Source organism: Culex pipiens, chromosome 1, assembly GCF_016801865.2.
Source record: "Culex pipiens pallens isolate TS chromosome 1, TS_CPP_V2, whole genome shotgun sequence".
NCBI lineage: Eukaryota > Metazoa > Arthropoda > Insecta > Diptera > Culicidae > Culex > Culex pipiens.
Window position 1 is genome coordinate 65,379,189 of NC_068937.1, and position 23,421 is coordinate 65,402,609.

At 31.3% G+C, this 23,421-nt stretch overlaps 2 protein-coding genes across 2 annotated transcripts in view; one reads left to right on the forward strand and one right to left on the reverse strand.

Moving 5' to 3' along the window:
- Positions 1 to 23,421, forward strand: part of LOC128093590 (uncharacterized) — a 435,512-nt gene that overhangs the window by 399,450 nt on the left and 12,641 nt on the right. The gene's annotated exons all lie outside the window — the stretch shown is intronic.
- Positions 17,110 to 23,421, reverse strand: part of LOC120430815 (uncharacterized) — a 9,428-nt gene continuing 3,116 nt past the window's right edge. The window contains exons 2-3 of the mRNA XM_052711697.1: positions 17,830 to 18,182; positions 17,110 to 17,538 (exon numbers count right to left, since the gene is read on the reverse strand). Of these exons, the coding sequence (XP_052567657.1) occupies positions 17,110 to 17,538; positions 17,830 to 18,182 (782 nt within the window). The remainder of the gene's footprint in view (positions 17,539 to 17,829; positions 18,183 to 23,421) is intronic.

Sequence of the window (23,421 nt, forward strand, 5' to 3'; positions counted from 1 at the left end):
ACGACTTCGTTCGTTCGTGTCACGCCTGCGCTGCGGTGGCCAAGGCCCCCACCAAAACTCTGCTGTCGTCGTGGCCCCTAGCAGAGCATCCCTGGCAGCGCCTCCACGTGGATTTCGCTGGTCCTGTCGAGGGTCACTACTTTCTGGTGATAGTGGACTCGTACAGCAAGTGGCCTGAAATATTCAAGACACCAACCATCACAGCGAGGACAACAATCGATCTGCTTTTCGAAACGTTCGCTCGCTACGGGCTCCCAGAGACGATTGTTTCTGACAACGGTACGCAGTTTACTAGCTCGCTCTTCAAGGAATTCTGCGAATCGCTCGGCATCATCCACATCCGCACTGCCCCGTATCATCCCCAGTCAAACGGGCAGGCCGAAAGGTTTGTGGATACGCTGAAAAGGAGTCTGAGGAAGATCATGCCAGGAGCTGGGCATGACATTGGACGTTCGCTGCAAATCTTTTTGTCAGCCTACCGTGCCACTCCTAACAAGTCAGCACCTGATGGACTGTCACCTGCTGAAGTCTTGATGGGGAGGAAGCATCGCACAACTTTGGACCTGCTCAAACCACCGTCGGAACACCGGGCTGCGCTGCAGAGGAACCAGCGGCAAGAAGAGCAGTTCAACAAACGGCACGGGGCACGAAAGCGTGAATTTGGCAAAGGCGATTCGGTTCACGCAAGCACATTCGTTCACGGCAAGCTGGTCTGGCAAACTGGCACAGTAATCGAACGCGTTGGCAACGTGATGTACAACGTCTGGCTGGAAGACAAGAAGCGGCTCATCAGGTCTCACACGAACCAACTCCGTGCTCGGGGGGGCTCAAAAGTCGAGGCCTATCCGGAAGAAGCTGAGTCGGAGGTCAAGCTACCTCTGCACATCCTGCTCGAGGACTTCCAGATCATCGAGGATCCAGTAGTAGCCGAGGATGAACAGCAGGCGCCGCCTGCACCACCGCAACGTCGGGCCAGGGTTCGACCACCGTCGGTTCTTCGCCGGTCCACTAGGATTCGTCGTATGCCGGAGAGGTACAACCCGTACTTCTACACCTAAAAGGGGAGGTGTTGGACCCCTAGGAACAACCCTGGATGCGACCCTGGATGAGCGACACTTGTCGTCATCCTGTTGACATCCACGACCGGAAACCGGTTGTCATAATCCGCGAGCTCAAGAAGACACACGTACAGTTTTTAATAAATTTACTTATTCGCAATAAATGCTTAATTATTTGTCTCCACTCGCGTGTATCATTTGTTGTTGCACATTGCAACAATTTGATTAAAATTTCAAAATGATTATAAATAAATTCAGATTTTTCGAAGAATCTTATAAATACAGTAGCTTTGTTTGTTAAATTAATTTGATTAATTTGTCAAAATAATTTTAAGTAAAGTCAGAATTTTTCAGGGACTCTTATAAATCAAGTAACTGAGTAGTGCGGTGCCTGTGTGGACGCGCAGTCCTTTTTTTTCGTGTTATTTTCCGTCTCTTTTGTGTCGCTGTTCGAGAGCATGGGGTGATTGGCTATTATAATTAAATAATGGCATCAGTAGTGCGGTGCCTGTGTGGACGCGCAGTCCTGTTTTTTCGTGTTATTTTCCGTCTCTTTTGTGTCGCTGTTCGAGAGCATGGGGTGATTCGCTATTATAATTAAATAATGGCATCAGTAGTGCGGTGCATGTGTGGACGCGCAGTCCTGTTTTTTCGTGTTATTTTCCGTCTCTTTTGTGTCGCTGTTCGAGAGCATGGGGTGATTGGCTATTATAATTAAATAATGGCATCAGTAGTGCGGTGCCTGTGTGGACGCGCAGTCCTGTTTTTTCGTGTTATTTTCCGTCTCTTTTGTGTCGCTGTTCGAGAGCATGGGGTGATTGGCTATTATAATTAAATAATGGCATCAGTACCCTGTTTGAAAAATGTCGCACTTCGTACGAGCTGTCGCGCGGTTTTGATTTTACCGTTTCGATATCGATTGGTCGAAAGGACGACAAACGGACGACAAACACTCGACATGCCCGACATTGTTTTTTCCATCGATTTTCCTTCAATTTGACGTCACGATTTTCGTCGACGCAGTTTGACAGTTCTCTTCAGTTGGTCTTGTTTGGACTTGATCAAATCAGAGAAACTTTGAACCGAATCGAACCAGTTTACGTTGTTGAAAAGTTTCGTGTGGATTTTGGCCGGTTGATTGGTAAGTAGCGTTGCTTTTTTGCGATCGACTTTATCACAGCAATATTTATATTCCAGATTTCCTGATTTCAGCCTTCGTGGTGGAGGTGGAGGAGAACGGGTCACATCGTTGCTCCGGCGGGCCATGCCGGAAGACGGGAAGGGGAGCACCCAGTCTGTGATCGAGGAAGCGGATTGGTGTTTATTGGGAGGTGGCGATGCGTGGTTTTTATACGGTGAGTTGTGTTTTTGAAACGATAGAGGGGGTGTGCATCCCATTAGGACGACGGAAAATAAATGAGGACGATGAAAGTGTGCGGGGGAGAAGGGGGTGTGGGGGGGGGGGGACTGGAGAATTAAAAACCTGAAACCATCACAAATTCTAAACAATAATATTCTATTTTTTCAATTCTGAATCTTTTCAATTCCACAATTAAAATTTTCTAAGATTCTAATAAATATAAAATAATACAATTAAAAGGTATGGTTTCGTTCAAAAATATGATAAAAATTCAAAATATATAAAAATTATAAAATTATTTCTATTCAATTCAATTCTGTTTATTTCTTTGGTTATCTTGGTTATCTTTTAACACTACACTCAAACCCCGATGGTTTGACACCAACTGTTGTCAAACGAACGAGGTCACTTTTTAGTTTGACACCCCTTTTATAAGAAGTTCACACACACTGCCAAACATTTGTTTTGATAGTGTGCGTGAGCCCCATGTTAAAAGTGACAGTTTGTCACTTTTTAGTTTGACTTTGAAAACATGAAAATAAAATTATAAAATTATAAAATTATAAAATTATAAAATTATAAAATTATAAAATTATAAAATTATAAAATTATAAAATTATAAAATTATAAAATTATAAAATTATAAAATTATAAAATTATAAAATTATAAAATTATAAAATTATAAAATTATAAAATTATAAAATTATAAAATTATAAAATTATAAAATTATAAAATTATAAAATTATAAAATTATAAAATTATAAAATTATAAAATTATAAAATTATAAAATTATAAAATTATAAAATTATAAAATTATAAAATTATAAAATTATAAAATTATAAAATTATAAAATTATAAAATTATAAAATTATAAAATTATAAAATTATAAAATTATAAAATTATAAAATTATAAAATTATAAAATTATAAAATTATAAAATTATAAAATTATAAAATTATAAAATTATAAAATTATAAAATTATAAAATTATAAAATTATAAAATTATAAAATTATAAAATTATAAAATTATAAAATTATAAAATTATAAAATTATAAAATTATAAAATTATAAAATTATAAAATTATAAAATTATAAAATTATAAAATTATAAAATTATAAAATTATAAAATTATAAAATTATAAAATTATAAAATTATAAAATTATAAAATTATAAAATTATAAAATTATAAAATTATAAAATTATAAAATTATAAAATTATAAAATTATAAAATTATAAAATTATAAAATTATAAAATTATAAAATTATAAAATTATAAAATTATAAAATTATAAAATTATAAAATTATAAAATTATAAAATTATAAAATTATAAAATTATAAAATTATAAAATTATAAAATTATAAAATTATAAAATTATAAAATTATAAAATTATAAAATTATAAAATTATAAAATTATAAAATTATAAAATTATAAAATTATAAAATTATAAAATTATAAAATTATAAAATTATAAAATTATAAAATTATAAAATTATAAAATTATAAAATTATAAAATTATAAAATTATAAAATTATAAAATTATAAAATTATAAAATTATAAAATTATAAAATTATAAAATTATAAAATTATAAAATTATAAAATTATAAAATTATAAAATTATAAAATTATAAAATTATAAAATTATAAAATTATAAAATTATAAAATTATAAAATTATAAAATTATAAAATTATAAAATTATAAAATTATAAAATTATAAAATTATAAAATTATAAAATTATAAAATTATAAAATTATAAAATTATAAAATTATAAAATTATAAAATTATAAAATTATAAAATTATAAAATTATAAAATTATAAAATTATAAAATTATAAAATTATAAAATTATAAAATTATAAAATTATAAAATTATAAAATTATAAAATTATAAAATTATAAAATTATAAAATTATAAAATTATAAAATTATAAAATTATAAAATTATAAAATTATAAAATTATAAAATTATAAAATTATAAAATTATAAAATTATAAAATTATAAAATTATAAAATTATAAAATTATAAAATTATAAAATTATAAAATTATAAAATTATAAAATTATAAAATTATAAAATTATAAAATTATAAAATTATAAAATTATAAAATTATAAAATTATAAAATTATAAAATTATAAAATTATAAAATTATAAAATTATAAAATTATAAAATTATAAAATTATAAAATTATAAAATTATAAAATTATAAAATTATAAAATTATAAAATTATAAAATTATAAAATTATAAAATTATAAAATTATAAAATTATAAAATTATAAAATTATAAAATTATAAAATTATAAAATTATAAAATTATAAAATTATAAAATTATAAAATTATAAAATTATAAAATTATAAAATTATAAAATTATAAAATTATAAAATTATAAAATTATAAAATTATAAAATTATAAAATTATAAAATTATAAAATTATAAAATTATAAAATTATAAAATTATAAAATTATAAAATTATAAAATTATAAAATTATAAAATTATAAAATTATAAAATTATAAAATTATAAAATTATAAAATTATAAAATTATAAAATTATAAAATTATAAAATTATAAAATTATAAAATTATAAAATTATAAAATTATAAAATTATAAAATTATAAAATTATAAAATTATAAAATTATAAAATTATAAAATTATAAAATTATAAAATTATAAAATTATAAAATTATAAAATTATAAAATTATAAAATTATAAAATTATAAAATTATAAAATTATAAAATTATAAAATTATAAAATTATAAAATTATAAAATTATAAAATTATAAAATTATAAAATTATAAAATTATAAAATTATAAAATTATAAAATTATAAAATTATAAAATTATAAAATTATAAAATTATAAAATTATAAAATTATAAAATTATAAAATTATAAAATTATAAAATTATAAAATTATAAAATTATAAAATTATAAAATTATAAAATTATAAAATTATAAAATTATAAAATTATAAAATTATAAAATTATAAAATTATAAAATTATAAAATTATAAAATTATAAAATTATAAAATTATAAAATTATAAAATTATAAAATTATAAAATTATAAAATTATAAAATTATAAAATTATAAAATTATAAAATTATAAAATTATAAAATTATAAAATTATAAAATTATAAAATTATAAAATTATAAAATTATAAAATTATAAAATTATAAAATTATAAAATTATAAAATTATAAAATTATAAAATTATAAAATTATAAAATTATAAAATTATAAAATTATAAAATTATAAAATTATAAAATTATAAAATTATAAAATTATAAAATTATAAAATTATAAAATTATAAAATTATAAAATTATAAAATTATAAAATTATAAAATTATAAAATTATAAAATTATAAAATTATAAAATTATAAAATTATAAAATTATAAAATTATAAAATTATAAAATTATAAAATTATAAAATTATAAAATTATAAAATTATAAAATTATAAAATTATAAAATTATAAAATTATAAAATTATAAAATTATAAAATTATAAAATTATAAAATTATAAAAATTATAAAATTATAAAATTATAAAATTATAAAATTATAAAATTATAAAATTATAAAATTATAAAATTATAAGATTATAAAATTATAAAATTATAAAATTATAAAATTATAAAATTATAAAATTATAAAATTATAAAATTATAAAATTATAAAATTATAAAATTATAAAATTATAAAATTATAAAATTATAAAATTATAAAATTATAAAATTATAAAATTATAAAATTATAAAATTATAAAATTATAAAATTATAAAATTATAAAATTATAAAATTATAAAATTATAAAATTATAAAATTATAAAATTATAAAATTATAAAATTATAAAATTATAAAATTATAAAATTATAAAATTATAAAATTATAAAATTATAAAATTATAAAATTATAAAATTATAAAATTATAAAATTATAAAATTATAAAATTATAAAATTATAAAATTATAAAATTATAAAATTATAAAATTATAAAATTATAAAATTATAAAATTATAAAATTATAAAATTATAAAATTATAAAATTATAAAATTATAAAATTATAAAATTATAAAATTATAAAATTATAAAATTATAAAATTATAAAATTATAAAATTATAAAATTATAAAATTATAAAATTATAAAATTATAAAATTATAAAATTATAAAATTATAAAATTATAAAATTATAAAATTATAAAATTATAAAATTATAAAATTATAAAATTATAAAATTATAAAATTATAAAATTATAAAATTATAAAATTATAAAATTATAAAATTATAAAATTATAAAATTATAAAATTATAAAATTATAAAATTATAAAATTATAAAATTATAAAATTATAAAATTATAAAATTATAAAATTATAAAATTATAAAATTATAATTTTTCAAAATATCAAAGATTTTATTATTATTTTAAAAATATTCAGATATTTTAAATTTTAACGATTCTAACATTAAAACATTTCAAAATTGTTTAAAAACTTTAAAGTTCATTGCTTTTTTAAAGCAAGGACTTCAGAGTCCCAAGAAACACATGCACTTTAAATTAAAAAAGAAAACAAAATTCTCCATACAAATTTTTGATAAAAAATCAACATGCGTTGATGTTGATTTTTTATCTGAAATTAAAAATGTTTGAATTTTTGTTGTTGTGTTAAACAATTTTTTTCCTACAAATTTACAAGTTTAAATTGACTACATTTTTTTTATTTTACATTGAAGGTTAAATTTTACATTTCTAGTTATGTTTTTGGATGATTTAGCCGAATGACGTAATCTTTTTTCAGGTAACCAAAAATATTCCAATCGAATCCTGCTGACAACCCAGCGTTTCCGTGTTGTCCCACGGAACGGAAGCTGTAACGATCGCAAAAACACCTGCACCAGAAGTGCGTAAACCAACGTTGTCCCGTAGGCCATCAATCTGTGGGAATTGAATGGAAGCGCCGCTCCAGTGCCGTATCTACACGCTGGTGTTGACTCCAAAAGATGGCTAACAAAGTCCGGCCAAGATGCCGAAGCGACGAGATGAGCTGAAAGGCCAACCGGAAGACAACGCCAAAAACCACGTGAAGATCGCGACACACAATAAGTAAAATTAATGAATGTTTGTGAAATCGAGTGAATAAGTTTAATTTACGGAAAAAATACATCTAATAATAATTAAAAATAAAAAAAAACGTTTATTTTTACTGCAACATAACCTAAAAACACGATAAAAACAGCACACGACAAAGGCACGACAACCTAAATAACAAAACCGTGCAACGTCGGTCGAATGTCGTACGACAATGTCGAACAATTTCGATGATCGATCGCACGACAAATACGACATTTTGGTGCAAAAACGTATGACATTCGTGCGAAAGTCACACGACATTGTCGTGCGACGTCGTACGATTGCACGGACGACAAACGACGGATGTCCGACGGACTTTTCAGTCAGGGTAGTGCGGTGCCTGTGTGGACGCGCAGTCCTGTTTTTTCGTGTTATTTTCCGTCTCTTTTGTGTCGCTGTTCGAGAGCATGGGGTGATTGGCTATTATAATTAAATAATGGCATCAGTAGTGCGGTGCCTGTGTGGACGCGCAGTCCTGTTTTTTCGTGTTATTTTCCGTCTCTTTTGTGTCGCTGTTCGAGAGCATGGGGTGATTGGCTATTATAATTAAATAATGGCATCAGTAGTGCGGTGCATGTGTGGACGCGCAGTCCTGTTTTTTCGTGTTATTTTTCGTCTCTTTTGTGTCGCTGTTCGAGAGCATGGGGTGATTGGCTATTATAATTAAATAATGGCATCAGTAGTGCGGTGCCTGTGTGGACGCGCAGTCCTGTTTCTTCGTGTTATTTTCCGTCTCTTTTGTGTCGCTGTTCGAGAGCATGGGGTGATTGGCTATTATAATTAAATAATGGCATCAGTAGTGCGGTGCCTGTGTGGACGCGCAGTCCTGTTTTTTCGTGTTATTTTCCGTCTCTTTTGTGTCGCTGTTCGAGAGCATGGGGTGATTGGCTATTATAATTAAATAATGGCATCAGTAGTGCGGTGCCTGTGTGGACGCGCAGTCCTGTTTTTTCGTGTTATTTTCCGTCTCTTTTGTGTCGCTGTTCGAGAGCATGGGGTAATTGGCTATTATAATTAAATAATGGCATCAGTAGTGCGGTGCCTGTGTGGACGCGCAGTCCTGTTTTTTCGTGTTATTTTCCGTCTCTTTTGTGTCGCTGTTCGAGAGCATGGGGTGATTGGCTATTATAATTAAATAATGGCATCAGTAGTGCGGTGCCTGTGTGGACGCGCAGTCCTGTTTTTTCGTGTTATTTTCCGTCTCTTTTGTGTCGCTGTTCGAGAGCATGGGGTGATTGGCTATTATAATTAAATAATGGCATCAGTAGTGTGGTGCTTTTCGGGACGCGCAGTTCTGTTTTTTTTTATTGTTTTTTTTTTCCACTCGCGTTCGTTGGCCGATGAGTTTTTTTGTGTTGTTCTCTATTTCTAGTTTTCTATAAAAACGTACCTATTTTTTTTTGAGACTAGCAAGTCGTATTGCTGGATTAAGCCCTTTCTATATCATTTCAATAATCATTTCAATAAATGAAGCCCTTCTTACATCACCGTTGATCGGAAGGCACGCCGACGGAAAATTTCTGGAGAATCGCGGTCGAATTAATACTATATTTAAATCCCTAGATAGCTATCTTTCCGCAGCCGGCTGCCTAAGATTTTTAAAATTTCAACCGATAAACAAATTGCTTATGGTCGCATCACCTACCACAGTGAATCCTGACCTCATACCCATCTTACTAACCCCTCAAAACTCATGTGATACTTTGTCGGAGACGCAGTCGATTTGGCGGTCCCATCACTCAAGTATCGGACTAACATTCCCATCCACTTCCCCGTGTCTTACCTCTGGTCGTGGCCGGCGTCGGTATTGATCAGCATAATAGGGACCTTTGAATATTGCGAAGGGGTGATGATTGGTTCCTACTTTTCATCTGTGGTCCACGGAGCAATGTTTGGGGGTCCTGGTCAATAACGAAGTAGCAGCTACGGGTAGACACCAATGCTATGCTATGCTATGACTCTTATAAATCAAGTAACTATGTTTTTAAATAAATTTAACTAAAATGTCAAAATAATTTTAAACAAATTCTGTTTTTTTAACACGAATCTTATAAATCCAGTATTTTTTTAAAAAACATTTAATTAAAACGTCAAGTGTCAACTGGTTTCATGATCCGGATTATTTAGAACAGGTTCCAATTGGCCATTTGACCCATTTCTGATTCTGATTTTAAATAAAAACAGATTTTTTTCAGGAATCTGTTAAGTCCAGTAACTATTTTTAATGATTTTAAATAAATTCAGATTTTTCGAAGAATCTGATAAATCCAGTAACTATGTTTTTTTAAATAAATTTGATTAATTTGTCAAAATAATTTTAAGTAAAGTCAAATCAAGTAACTATGTTTTAAAATAAATTTAACTTAAATGTAAAAAAAAAATTTAATCAGTTCTGTTTTTTTTAACAGGAATCTTATAAATCCAGTATTTTTTTTTTTATAAATTTAATTAAAATGTCAAGTGTCAACTGGTTTCATGATCCGGATTATTTAGAACAGGTTCCAATTGGCCATTTGGCACCACATCAGATTCTAATTTGAAATTAATTCAGTTTTTTTCCAGGAATCTGTTAAGTCCAAATACTATTTATTTAAATAAATTCAATTGAAATTTCAAAAATAATTTTAAATAAAATCTGTTTTATTTAAACAGGAATCTAGTATTTTTTTTTAATTTGATTAAAATGTCAAGTGTCCACTTGTTTCCTGATCTGAATTATTCAGAACAGGTTCCCATTAGCCATTTGACCCATTTCTGATTCTGATTTTAAATAAAAACAGATTTTTTTCAGGAATCTGTTAAGTCCAGTAACTATTTTTAAAAATAAATTTAATTAAAATTTCAAAATGATTTTGAATAAATTCAGATTTTTCGAAGAATCTTATAAATCCAGTAACTATGTTTTTTAAATAAATTTGATTAATTTGTCAAAATAATTTTAAGTAAAGTCAGAATTTTCCAGGGACTCTTATAAATCAAGTAACTATGTTTTAAAATAAATTTAACTTAAATGTAAAAAAAAAAAAAAATCAGTTCTGTTTTTTTAACAGGAATCTTATAAATCCAGTAATTTTTTTTTAATAAATTTAATTAAAATGTCAAGTGTCAACTGGTTTCATGAACGGATTATTTAGAACAGGTTCCAATTGGCCATTTGGTCACACATCAGATTCTGATTTTAAATAAATTCTGATTTTTTCAGGAATCTGTTAAGTCCAGTACCTATTTTTAGAAATAAATTGAATTAAAACTTCAAAATGATTTTAAATAAATTCAGATTTTTAGAAGAATCTTATAAATCCAGTAACTATGTTTTTTTAAATGAATTTAATTAATTTGTCAAAATAATTTTAAGTAATGTCAGAATTTGTCAAGGAGTCTTATGAATCAAGTAACTATGTTTTTAAATAAATTTAACCAAAATGTCAAAATAATTTTAAATAAATTCTGTTCTTTTAGCAGGAATCCTATAAATCCAGTTTTTTTTTAAATAAATGTAATTAAAATGTCAAGTGTCCACTGGTTTCATGAACGGATTATTTAGAACAGGTTCCAATTGGCCATTTGGCCACACATCAGATTCTGATTTTAAATAAATTCTGATTTTTTCAGGAATCTGTTAAGTCCAGTAACTATTTTTAGAAATAAATTGAATTAAAATTTCAAAATGATTTTAAATAAATTCAGATTTTTTGAAGAATCTTATAAATCCAGTAACTATGTTTTTTTTAAATAAATTTAATTAAAATGCCTAGTGTCCACTAGTTTCCTGATCCGGATTATTTAGAACAGGTTCCCATTAGCCATTTGACCCATTTCTGATTCTGATTTGAAATAAAAACAGATTTTTTCAGGAATCTGTTAAGTCCAGTAACTATTTTTAAAAATAAATTTAATTAAAATTTCAAAATTATTTTAAATTAATTCAGAATTTTATAAATCCAGTAACTACGTTTTTAAATAAATTTAACTAAAATGTCAAAATAATTTTAAATAAATTCAGATTTTTCAGCAGGAACCTTATAAATCCAGTATTTTTTTAAAATAAATTTATTTAAAATGTCAAGTGTCAACTGGTTTTATGATCCGGATTATTTAGAACAGGTTCCAATTGGCCATTTGGCCACATTTCTGATTCTGATTTTAAATAAATTCAGATTTTTTTTCCAGAAATCTGTTAAGTCCAGTAACTATTTTTAGAAATAAATTGAATTAAAATTTCAAAATGATTTTAAATAAATTTAGATTTTTCGAAGAATCTGATAAATCCAGTTACTATGTTTTTAAAATAAATGAAATTAAATTGTCAAAATAATTTTTAAATAATTCAGAATTTTGCAAGGAATTTTAAAAATCCGGTGACTATGTTTATTTTTTTAAATAAATTTAATTAAAATGTCAAGTGTCCACTGGTTTCCTGTTCCGGATTATTTAGAACAGGTTCCCATTGGCCATTTGGCAACATTTCGGAATCTGATATAAAAAAAAATCATATTTTTTACAGGAATCTTATAAATCCAGTTACTATGTTTTAAAACAAATTAAATTATAATGTCAAAATTTTTGAAATAAATTCTGATTTTAGAACAGGAATCTTATAAATCCAGTATTTTTTAAAAATAAATTTAATTAAAATGTCAAGTGTCATCTGGTTTCTTTATCCGGATAATTTCGAACAGGTTCCCATTTGCCACATTTATAAATCTGATTTTAAATAAATTCAGATTCATTTTAAGGAATCCTGAAAATTTCTTAACTAAAATATTTGACAATATTTTAACAACAGAGCAGTTCTCTACGAAATCGGTCTTTTTTCTTTAATTTTAATTTTTGTATTTTTTAATCCGGCTGAAACTTTTTTGGTGCCTTCGGTATGCCCAAAGAAGCCATTTTGCATCATTAGTTTGTCCATATAATTTTCCATACAAATTGGGCAGCTGTCCATACAAAAATGATATGTGACTATTCAAAAATATGTATCTTTTGAAGGAATTTTTTGATCGATTTGGTGTCTTCGGCAAAGTTGTAGGTATGGATATGGACTACACTGAAAAAAATTGATACACGGTAAAAAAAAAATTGGTGATTTTTAATTTAACTTTTTGTCACTAAAACTTGATTTGCAAAAAAACACTATTTTTAATTTTTTTCATTTTTTGATATGTTTTAGAGGACATAAAATGCCAACTTTTCAGAAATTTCCAGAATGGGCAAAAAATCTTTGACCGAGTTATTATTTTTTGAATCAATACAGATTTTTTCAAAAAAATCGAAATATTGGTCGCAAAAATTTTTCAACTTCATTTTTCGATGTAAAATCGAATTTGCAATCAAAAAGTACTTTAGTGAATTTTTGATAAAGTGCACCGTTTTCAAGTTATAACCATTTTTAGGTAACTTTTTTGAAAATAGTCGCAGTTTTTCATTTTTTAAAAATAGTGCCCATGTTTGCCCACTTTTGGAAAAAATATTTTTGGACAGCTGAGAAAATTCTCTATATTTTGCTTTTTCGGACTTTGTTGATACGACCCATAGTTGCTGAGTTACTGCCATGCAAAGGTTAAAAAACAGGAAAATTGATGTTTTCTAAGTCTCACCCAAACAACCCACCATTTTCTAATGTCGATATCTCAGCAACTATAGGTCCGATTTACAATGATAAAACATGAAACATTCGTGAAATTTTCCGATCTTTTCGAAAAAAATATTTTCAAAAATGTTAAATCAAGACTAACATTTTAAATGGGCGTAATATTGAACGTTTGGCCCGTTTGAAATGTTAGTCTTGATTTGAAAATTTTGAAAATATTTTTTTTGAAAAGATCGAAAAATTTCACAAATGTTTCATATATTAACATTCTGAATAGGACCTATAGTTGCTGAGATATCGACATTAGAAAATGGTGGGTTGTTTGGGTGAGACTTAGAAAACATCAATTTTCCTGTTTTTTAACCTTTGCATGGCAGTAACTCAGCAACTATGGGTCGTATCAACAAAGTCCGAAAAAGCAAAATATAGAGAATTTTCTCAGTTGTCCAAAAATATTTTTTTCCAAAAGTGGGCAAACATGGGCACTATTTTTAAAAAATGAAAAAACTGCGACTATTTTCAAAAAAGTTACCTAAAAATGGTTATAACTTGAAAACGGTGCACTTTATCAAAAATTCACTAAAGTACTTTTTGATTGCAAATTCGATTTTACATCGAAAAATGAAGTTGAAAAATTTTTGCGACCAATATTTCGATTTTTTGAAAAAATCTGTATTGATTCAAAAAATCATAACTCGGTCAAAGATTTTTTGCCCATTCTGGAAATTTCTGAAAAGTTGGCATTTTATGTCCTCTAAAACATATCAAAAAATGAAAAAAAATAAAAATAGTGTTTTTTTGCAAATCAAGTTTTAGTGACAAAAAGTTAAATTAAAAATCACCAAATTTTTTTTTACCGTGTATCAATTTTTTTCAGTGTAGTCCATATCCATACCTACAACTTTGCCGAAGACACCAAATCGATCAAAAAATTCCTTCAAAAGATACAGTTTTTTGAATTTTCACATATCATTTTTGTATGGACAGCTGCCAAATTTGTATGGAAAATTATATGGACAAACTAATGATGCAAAATGGCTTCTCTGGGCATACCGAAGGCACCAAAAAAGTTTCAGCCGGATTAAAAAATACAAAAAAAATCGAGTGACCGAAATCTCAGAGAATTGCTCAACATTTAAAACATGTTCCGGTAGGCCACTCGGCCAAATTTCTGATCTGATTTGTTTTCCAGGAATCTTGAATTTTGTCCACTGGTTCCCTGATCCGGAATATATAAACAGGGTCCGGTTTGCCATTTGGCTACATGTCTGAATCTGATTTTGATGAAATTTAGATTAATTTAAAAAAAATAAACTTAATTTTTTTTTAATTTTAAATAAAATTGTCAAGTGTCCACTGGTTCCATGATCCGGAATATTTTGAATAGATTCCCGATGGCCACATTTCTGATTCTGGCTATAAATAAAATCAGATTTTTTTTTCAAGGAATTTTGAAATTCTGGTAACTAAAACAACTTTTTAATAAATTCAATAAAAATGTCATGTGACCACTGTTTTCCGGATCCGGGACAGTCAGAACAGGTTCCCATTGGCCCCTTGGCCATATTTTGGGATTCTGAAAATATAGAGTAGCAAAAAATGCTTCAACACCACATTTGTTTTTCTAAATTATCTGACACATAGGAATTTTGAAAAAAAAAACTGCTTAAATGTTTTCTAGTTTCCGGATCCGGATTGGTCAGAACCGGTTCTCAATGGCCACATTTTTGATAAAACACCTTCGGATATGCTTGGACAAACCATTTTTTGAGTTTGTATTGATTATTTGAAGCAATAGTATGTTTTTTTCGCATAAAGAGCAACAAATTTCAACATTTTGAAGATTTCGCACAATTTTGGCCATTAATCCGGATTTCCACCGGAACCCGTTACGGGAACCGACCAATGGGACCATATTTTGGGTTTTTCTAACAATTTACCGTCTAATGACACCAGAAGCATCTAAAAAGACCTAATAGAACTTAAGTTACAGTGAAAACAAAATAAAAAAAATCGACGGGGGGTGATTCATATGCAAAACTTCTGCATTGAATATCTCGAGCTAGGGTAACAATTAAGACATGGGCCAGCAGGTTGCATTGTGTTCAGGAAGCCGATCCCTCGGGGAGTTTTTTTAATCGTCCTGCTAATAAAAAAAAAAAAATTTGTTACGCTGTGTTATGAATGACAACGCCGACGAGTCCGTAATCAGCGTGAACTGCGTTCCCTCGATATACGGCCGGAACTTCTCAATTGCTTCCAATGCCGCGAGACCCTCCTTCTCGGCTGCTTTCCACGACCGTTGCGGAGTGGTCAGCTTCCGGGAGAAGTACGCTATCATGTGCTCAACTCCGTCGTGCTCCTGCGTCAATACACCTGCTATCGCGCTGTCGCTGGCGTCGGTCTGCACGGTGAAAGGTAGCTCGAAGTTCGGGTTGGCCAAGATCGGCGCAGAGATTAGCCGCTGCTTCAACTCGACGAACGCGCCTTCTGCCGTTTTATAATTCACCATGCCTAAAAACCTTCGCAATGACCGCACAGATGACGGCCAAAAGTAAAGCAATCCACTTTAACGACCCCCGGGTCTTTTGTGGGCTCTGTTGCAAGTTTCTACTCATACAGATGACGGCCGTTCAAAATTTATTATCGCCTCAACTTTGTCGGGATTCGGCCGGACTCCTTCCTTAGACAAAATGAAGCCTAAATAAGGAAGCTCTGGAACGCAAAACTTCGATTTTTCTACGTTTATGGACAGATTCGCTGCCTTCAACCGTTTTGCCACTTCTCTGAGGCATCGGAGGTGATCCTCGAACGTGTCGTTTGCTATGACGATATCGTCTAAATAGACGAACACGTTCGGTTCCAGTTCACCGTACCCCAAGACCCTGTCCATAAGCCTGGACAACGTCGCAGGACTATTGACAAGACCAAATGGAAGTCGGGTAAACTGGAACAACCCTCTGCCGAACACCCGGAAAGCTGTATACTTGCGCGACTCCGGGTCTAACGGAACTTGCCAAAATGCCTTTGAAAGGTCGATAGTGGATACGAACCGTGACTTCCCTAATCGGCCAAGTATGCGATCCTGGTGTGGTAGAGGGTAGGCATCCCTCTGAGTCCTTTCGTTCAGCTTGCGCGCGTCCAGACACATCCTCACTTTCATCTGTGTCTCTCCAGTGTCAACCTCGCTCTTCTTCACGACCGGCACGATGAGTAGTGCCCAGTCGCTGGTCGATCTCTCCACCACCCCCGCTTCAATCCACTTATCTAGTTCACTGTTAACATGCTTCTGCACTTCCGGTGACCACGGATACGGGTTGAGACGAACCGGGTCAGCATGCTCGTACTCCTCCAGGAACTCTATCTTGTGAGTAATCAGCGGTGTAGTCTCAAGAGTTTGTCCTTCTTCAAAAGCCTTAAAATCCTTTTTGATTACTGCCAGTTGGGCCTGCTGTGCGGCCGACAACGGTTCTTCTTCCAGCTGTGCTTCTTCGATCTCTTCTACTTGAGCATCCGCAACTGTTGGTTCTATCCCAAACTGACGCCAGAAATTCCTTCCCAAAATCATTTTTCTATTGAGAGTGGGTGAAATAAGAGTGGTGACTAGCCTCGTCGTGCCGTTGAATGTGTTTGGTAGGTGTACATATCCTCGTACTACTAACTCATCGCCACCTGCAGAGAAAAGCTTCCTCTCGGAACCAAATTCCCGAAGATTCAGCTTCCTCAGCATGTGGTCTCCTTCCGCTCCAAGTATCGAAACTTGAGCTCCACTATCTAATAGTCCGGTCACCTTCAACCCCATCACATCAACGGTCACAAACGGTCTGTTGTCACCCTCCACCTCTACTATCAATTCTTCTACTTCTGCGTTAGCTGGGATAAAAACTGTCTGAGGTCTTCTGAATCGCACTCGGCGACGACCTCCTACGCCGACTTGCGACCGTTTTTTGCACAAAACGGGCAGTTCTCGTGTGTAAAGCCATAAAATCCACACACCGCACAAAACAGTTCCCGCTCCTTCAAGCACGCTTTGAAGTGATGATACTTCCCGCGACAGTTGTAACACACCGTACTGTCCGGTACTCGATGTCGAACCACACGCTCTTCCAGCGTTGCTCTACTATTTCCTGGTTGTTGTTGGGTTTTAGTGGGTCCAGGTTGTGAAGACTTCTCGTTCTTGTTCTCTGTCGGTTTCCTCGGATGGTCTGACTGCTTCCTGTTATCGCTCCAACCTGGTTTGTTTCCGGTACCCTTCGGCTTCCAATCCGGCTTCGGCTGCGGCTTGTAGAACTTCGGTGACGAGCTTTGGTAGACTTCGTTCACCTGTGACGACTTTTGCGCCGATCCCGTCTTCTACCGCGATACAGGAACCAGTTGGCAGCGTCCAGCTTGCGTCCCCAAACCTTCAACAATCGTAACGTTTTTATTTCTTTCACAAGAAGCGCGCTACGATAATCTGCGCGTAAGTTCCGGTACACGATGTCGAACTTCCGATCTTCTGATGGCTGCCTTGCCATGAAACTGAAAATCTCTTTCATCGCGTTGTAATACTCCGAAAACTTCTCTGATCTGCGTTGTCTTCTCAATGTGGCTTGCTGTTCGTAATGGTAGATCTGGAGGTTGAAACTCGAATTTTAGTTCTACCAATAACTCCTTCCAATTCGTGAAATTCCTGTTCTTCTTGCCTTCCATATACCAGGTGCGAACTTCGCCCGAGAATAGGTGAATGGCCTCTTTGAACAACGCTCTCTTGCTTAGGTTTTCCGCTTCTGCCATACCTTCAACCTCAGCAATGAACTTGTTCAAACGTTTCCCATCATCCTTGCCATCGTAGCGAAGATTCCACTCTGATACCGGACGTGGTCTACGCAGCTTCCTTTCACGCCTTGGTTCGGGCTCCGAATCATCCGAACTGTCTAGCGAGTCATCTCCTTCACTAGATACCGTCTCCTCAGATTCAGTAGTCGATTGCTGCTTCTTCTTTGATCTCCTTTCACCTTTAAGCGGTATACGCACTTCGGAAGGAACCGGTTAAGGAAAAAATCAAATGGGCAGCAGCGGCAGCGCAAGCAAGCCAGAGAGGGTGAAGAAAAGCCCCAAGAAATCGCTCCCTCTCCTTTGTTCTGCTGTTCGTAAAGCTGTTTCTTGACCCCATTCCTTCCCATCTGCATACTAGCCTTTACGCGGCTTTTCCACCCTTGACTTTCCGTTTGCCTTTTGCTGGGAATTTCCCTTCCTATCCTTTGTTTTCCCAGACTTCTTTCCGCTTACAATGCCCCTCATACAGCGATCATCCAACATCAGATCTCTGAACTGCTCCACGGAGAGACTGTGCCCAGAAATTTTAACAATTAAAATTGTTGATTTTACTTTCGTAAATTGTAACAAAAACGTACTTGTTACTGCCAATATTCCGTTAAAACAACTAAAATTTAATATTAATTTACTAACCTGTTTGTTGAAAATGCTAGAGGCAAAAAGCTAACAGATTTCCCGAACTCGAATGAACGTGCTCGACTGTTAGCTTTGGTTTTAGGAAAAACAAAAAAATTGTTGGTTGAATATAATTAACAATTGGTTAAATATTTAAAAGAATAACTTGGGTTTGTTTACGTCTGTCATTTGAAGTCAGGATTCGAACGAGAGCGGTCGATTTGTTGAGTTTGTGTTGTTAATTGTGAAGTGAGAGGATGTGAAAGGTGAAAATTACACTATTTGGCTAATGTTGAAGTGGCAAATCAAAGTGTCTTAACTGGGGAGGTGGAATTGGTGAGTAGGTTTGTTGATGATTTCTTTGCAGGTGATAAACTATGAAGAGCAACAGGACGACCTTCGCCATGAGGACCTCTAATGCGAGTGAGCTGAACACCATATAAGAATGTTTGATGGAAAGAGAGGGCAATACAAGGGAAATGCGGGCCGAATCTTCACGGATAGAGCAGCCCGGGCAAATTTAACAAAATGTTGGTTAATCCAAGTAAGTATGGGTTTATTTTTGCACAATAATTTATCTTATGTGATTCTTATTAGAAAACTGAATCATTAAAAATCTTCGTGCTTACGACGGATAAAATCTTAATGAAACATTTTTTTTTTTCAGAATCATCAATTATAAAATACATAGAAATGCGTACACATGACAACATAAAAAATAGAGATGAAGTAAAATATCAAAAAATAAAAATATATAAAATATATAAAAGAAGATAATTATTATCTTGAATGTTTTGTTGCAATACGTCTGCTCAATAAACTGGTAAGTTAAACTCAAAATATTTATTTCAGGATTCGGAGTACGTTGTATAAATAGAATCAAATGCAGTGAAAGTGTGTTGCCAAAAGTAATTGTTAAATTAATGCAAGCTTGGTAAGTTATAGCATTATTGATATTTCTTCTTTCCTCAGTATAATTACATTTATTTACGTTCCTTTTTACAGTTTATAGCCGAAATTAAGAATTTTGTATTAAATTACCAATAAATTCCAAATGTTTATTTGCAGCAAAAGGTTCACTTTGGTGAAAATTCTGTGTCCTGAGACCGTTGTAGATGATGATGACTTATCGGATGATTTCACAGTGATGGTAAGTGAATACAACACTTAATTTTATACAACATAATAAAAATATAAGCTTAAAACTTTGTGAAAATTTTGCTCGGTTTCTATTTTTAAGGAATTCACGAGAAATTTGTAATATGCTTTTTTATTATTATTATTATTTTTTTTTGAGGGAGCCGCAGCCGTGCGAGTAAGGCGGTTGCTTTACAACGCAAATTCCTGCTTGTGAAAAAACTCGGGTTCAAATCCTTGGCTCCCCGGCCCAACCTTTCAAGCGTTTTTCGAGTGCAAACAATCGCCTAGCATTTATCACCCGGTGCAAAGGTTGTGCTCAGAACCTAGCAGTGTTGTGTAAGAAGCTTGGCCGCGCGCTGAGAAGAGCTTATATAGCAATACAATACTGCTCTGGTTCTAGCGATGCACAATACAAAAGAAGAACGCATGGAAGGTGGTCTACAAGAGTTACGGCTTTTCGGCTGGTCGACACACGCGTTCACCCAATACAATGGTGTTTGCGTGCGAAGTCAACAGAAAGGCCCAACAACAGTAAAATTGGGCAATCCTACAATAGACCTATAATCAGGTTTAAGTGGTAGATTACTCAGACAAAAAAAATATTTTTTTAGATTAATGCAATGTAATTTTTTTAAACATTAGTCAAACTTTACATGTTTTATAACAACAGTTAAAAAAATTTGTTTTGATGCTTTTTAATAGTAATTTAACAACGTAATGCAAAAAAAAACAAATTGGTACAAAGCGGTAAATTTTTAGGAAGAATAAATGCGAAACTAAAAAAAACTCAGCATTAATTTGTGAGGCATTATTATAAAATTTACTGCAAATTCAATAAAAATATTGCTAACAACAGCTAATTATTGACTACATGTACGAATTTTTTTTTGTATTCAAGTAAGACATTAGTTAAAATATAGCTAGCAATTCGGTCCAGCCTATATCGTTAGATAATTAAAGAAAATATATATCAACACTTACATAAATTATGTCTAATTAAGAAATGTTTTGTTACAAACCACTAATAATTTGCCGCATGCAAAAATATTTCGGTTGATACAACGAACAAAATTGTTGAAAAATAGTTGAAAAATATGTTCCAGCCAGTTTTTAACAGAATATTCCACAATATTTCAGCTGAAAACAAGAAATTTTTAGTTAATTTTCTGAAAAAAATATTCTAGCAGTCGACTGCTAGAATTTTTTTCAACCATTTAACCAACAAAAATTGCAATTCCAACTATTTTTTTAGTTAATTTTAGTTACTGGTGTTCAGCAATTTCGGGTTAACAAAATCAACAATCGATTGTTGAAAAAAAGCTGTGTAAAAAATTAACCCATACTTTTAGTTAAATTTACCAAGATTTTCTTAGATTTGCCCCGGCCGGTCTCTCCGTGTCCTGGAAGTGTTTGCTAACCTGGTCCACGACAATTTCCACAATCTGTTGGGTGTCTATTGGACCAGTTTTCTTATTTTTCAAAATCTTCTTCGGTGTACTCGTTTTCTTCTTCTTTGCTGGCAAATCATCGTCCTCATTTTCTGACGATTCGCCTTCTGCTGACACTGCCTCTATTCCCTCTCCTGAATCCTCTGTGTCGTCTGACTCCGTAATCAACTCATCTATGGCACCGATCTTACTAATCTCCAACTCCAATCGCCTTGCAGCTTCCCTGGCCTTTTCTGGATTGTTAGACCACACTGTGAAGTACTCGTTGTACAACCTCACGGCGTTTTGATCCAGGCCACACGTATTGCATTTTACTCGTTTTAAGCGTATAAACCGGAAAATCAAATGTACCAGCCTAGCCAAGTAACCAAATAACACTAAAACGGGAAATTATTCAGCACTAAAAGCGCATTTAGTGCTATGCATAACAGCTAAGATGTTTTCAAAATTGCACCAAAAGCGCATTTACAGCCGGTTTGCAGCTGATTTTGGACTTTATATTTCTGTTTTACAGCTGGGCTCCTACTGTTGTCGATCCAACCCTGCAAATGTCAAAAAAATGAGAGGAGCAAAATATTTTCTCTCTCTCCCGTTCCTCGCTCTGCCCGTTCTATTTTCAGTTTGTTTACTATACAACATTACCGACTCTCACACGGAACCAAATCCGACCGGCGAATCCGAAAAAACCATGCGACGAATTCATAAACATTGCTCGTTTTCGAATTCATCGAGAATGTTTCCGATTCTGGAAAAAATGTTTGCGATAGCGGAAGAAATTGCTTCCAAAATCGAAAGCGCTTTGTTGCCGACTCAATTGAGAGTGTAGCGTGCCGCAGCCAATGCGTTACGAACTGTCAAAATCAGCCGCAAAGAAGGAAAACAACAAAAAATCGGTCGTTGTTGTTTTTTTCGACCGCCTTTTTTCGTGTATTTTTCGACTTTGCCGCCGCGATTTCGGTTCATCAAAATACGTCTCGCTTCCCGAACCGGGCCCGCTAACTGCTATCATCCTACTCCGTGACCGGATCCGGTAAATCTTCGGTTTTCTGCAGTGGCTTATCAGCCGGGAATAACAACGTTCCGTTGCTCCATGGGGACCGCCGCACTATGGGGTATTTCCATATAAGCGAGCGGCCAAAAATATTTTTTTGCTTTAATGTGTTGTTTGTACTTAGTATAATGAAAACATATGAATTTTGATATTTTTTTCCAAAAAAAAAGTTTAATTTTCGATTTTTTCATATATTTGAGGCCACATGCATAAAAGTGGTGAATTTTAATATTCTTGCTCTGTCTATTTGATGCACGGAATGGCGGTTTATGCTATGTTAAAGTTTCTGATTTACGTTCAATCTCCCTCCCCTTCTTCTTGGGTTATAATCCACCTCTCTTACTTAAAATATGAACTTCTTCTATGGGCTTTTGTATACCTCGTTTTGAAGCTACAGAACAACATGCGTAGTTTTTCCTCTGTGGTTTTTCCCTGAGTTGATCATGTAATGGTTCGGCAATGTTGTAATTCTTACAAATATACTCGAAAGCAGTTCTCACGTTTTCAGAATAGTGCTTCGTTATATCGTACCAACAAAGTCATGAATATCAAATCAAGGAACGTCATTTCTGCCTCCGCAGGTAAATAATGTGATTTTAACCAAACGTGTACGCGAAATCAATAATTTTCTTGCATGAATCAAAATGTTCAAAATGGCATAACTCAAAAAGTGCACAAAAGTGCACTTTGAAATTTGGAGACAAGTTAGGACATGGTTCAAATTTTAAGCTGCAAAATTTTCAGATCGCACAAATGCACACAAAAAAAGTACTCCATTAACAATGTTGAAAAAAACTAAATTTTGAATAAAAATCCATCTTTTTTGATTTTTCTTATTTTTTTAGCCTGTAAAAGTGTGTTTTGTAAAATGTTATTGAAAAGTTGAATCAATTACCTTTCTGAATATATATAATGATGCAGGAAAAAATACATAAACAGCTACACAGTACAACTATGAAAAATAATCATTTTTTTGTCAAAAAACATGTTTTTTCTTACCATTTTCGCCTTTGAAGGTCTGCAATTCAGTGAATTGTGAACCTACAACTTTCAAACTCCGGATTTTTCTTAGTTAGAATGTTTAATTTTGAAAAAAAAAATACCAAAAAAATAATTAGAGTATGTCGGTTTTTCGATTTATGGCCGCCTGAAACCCCATAGTGC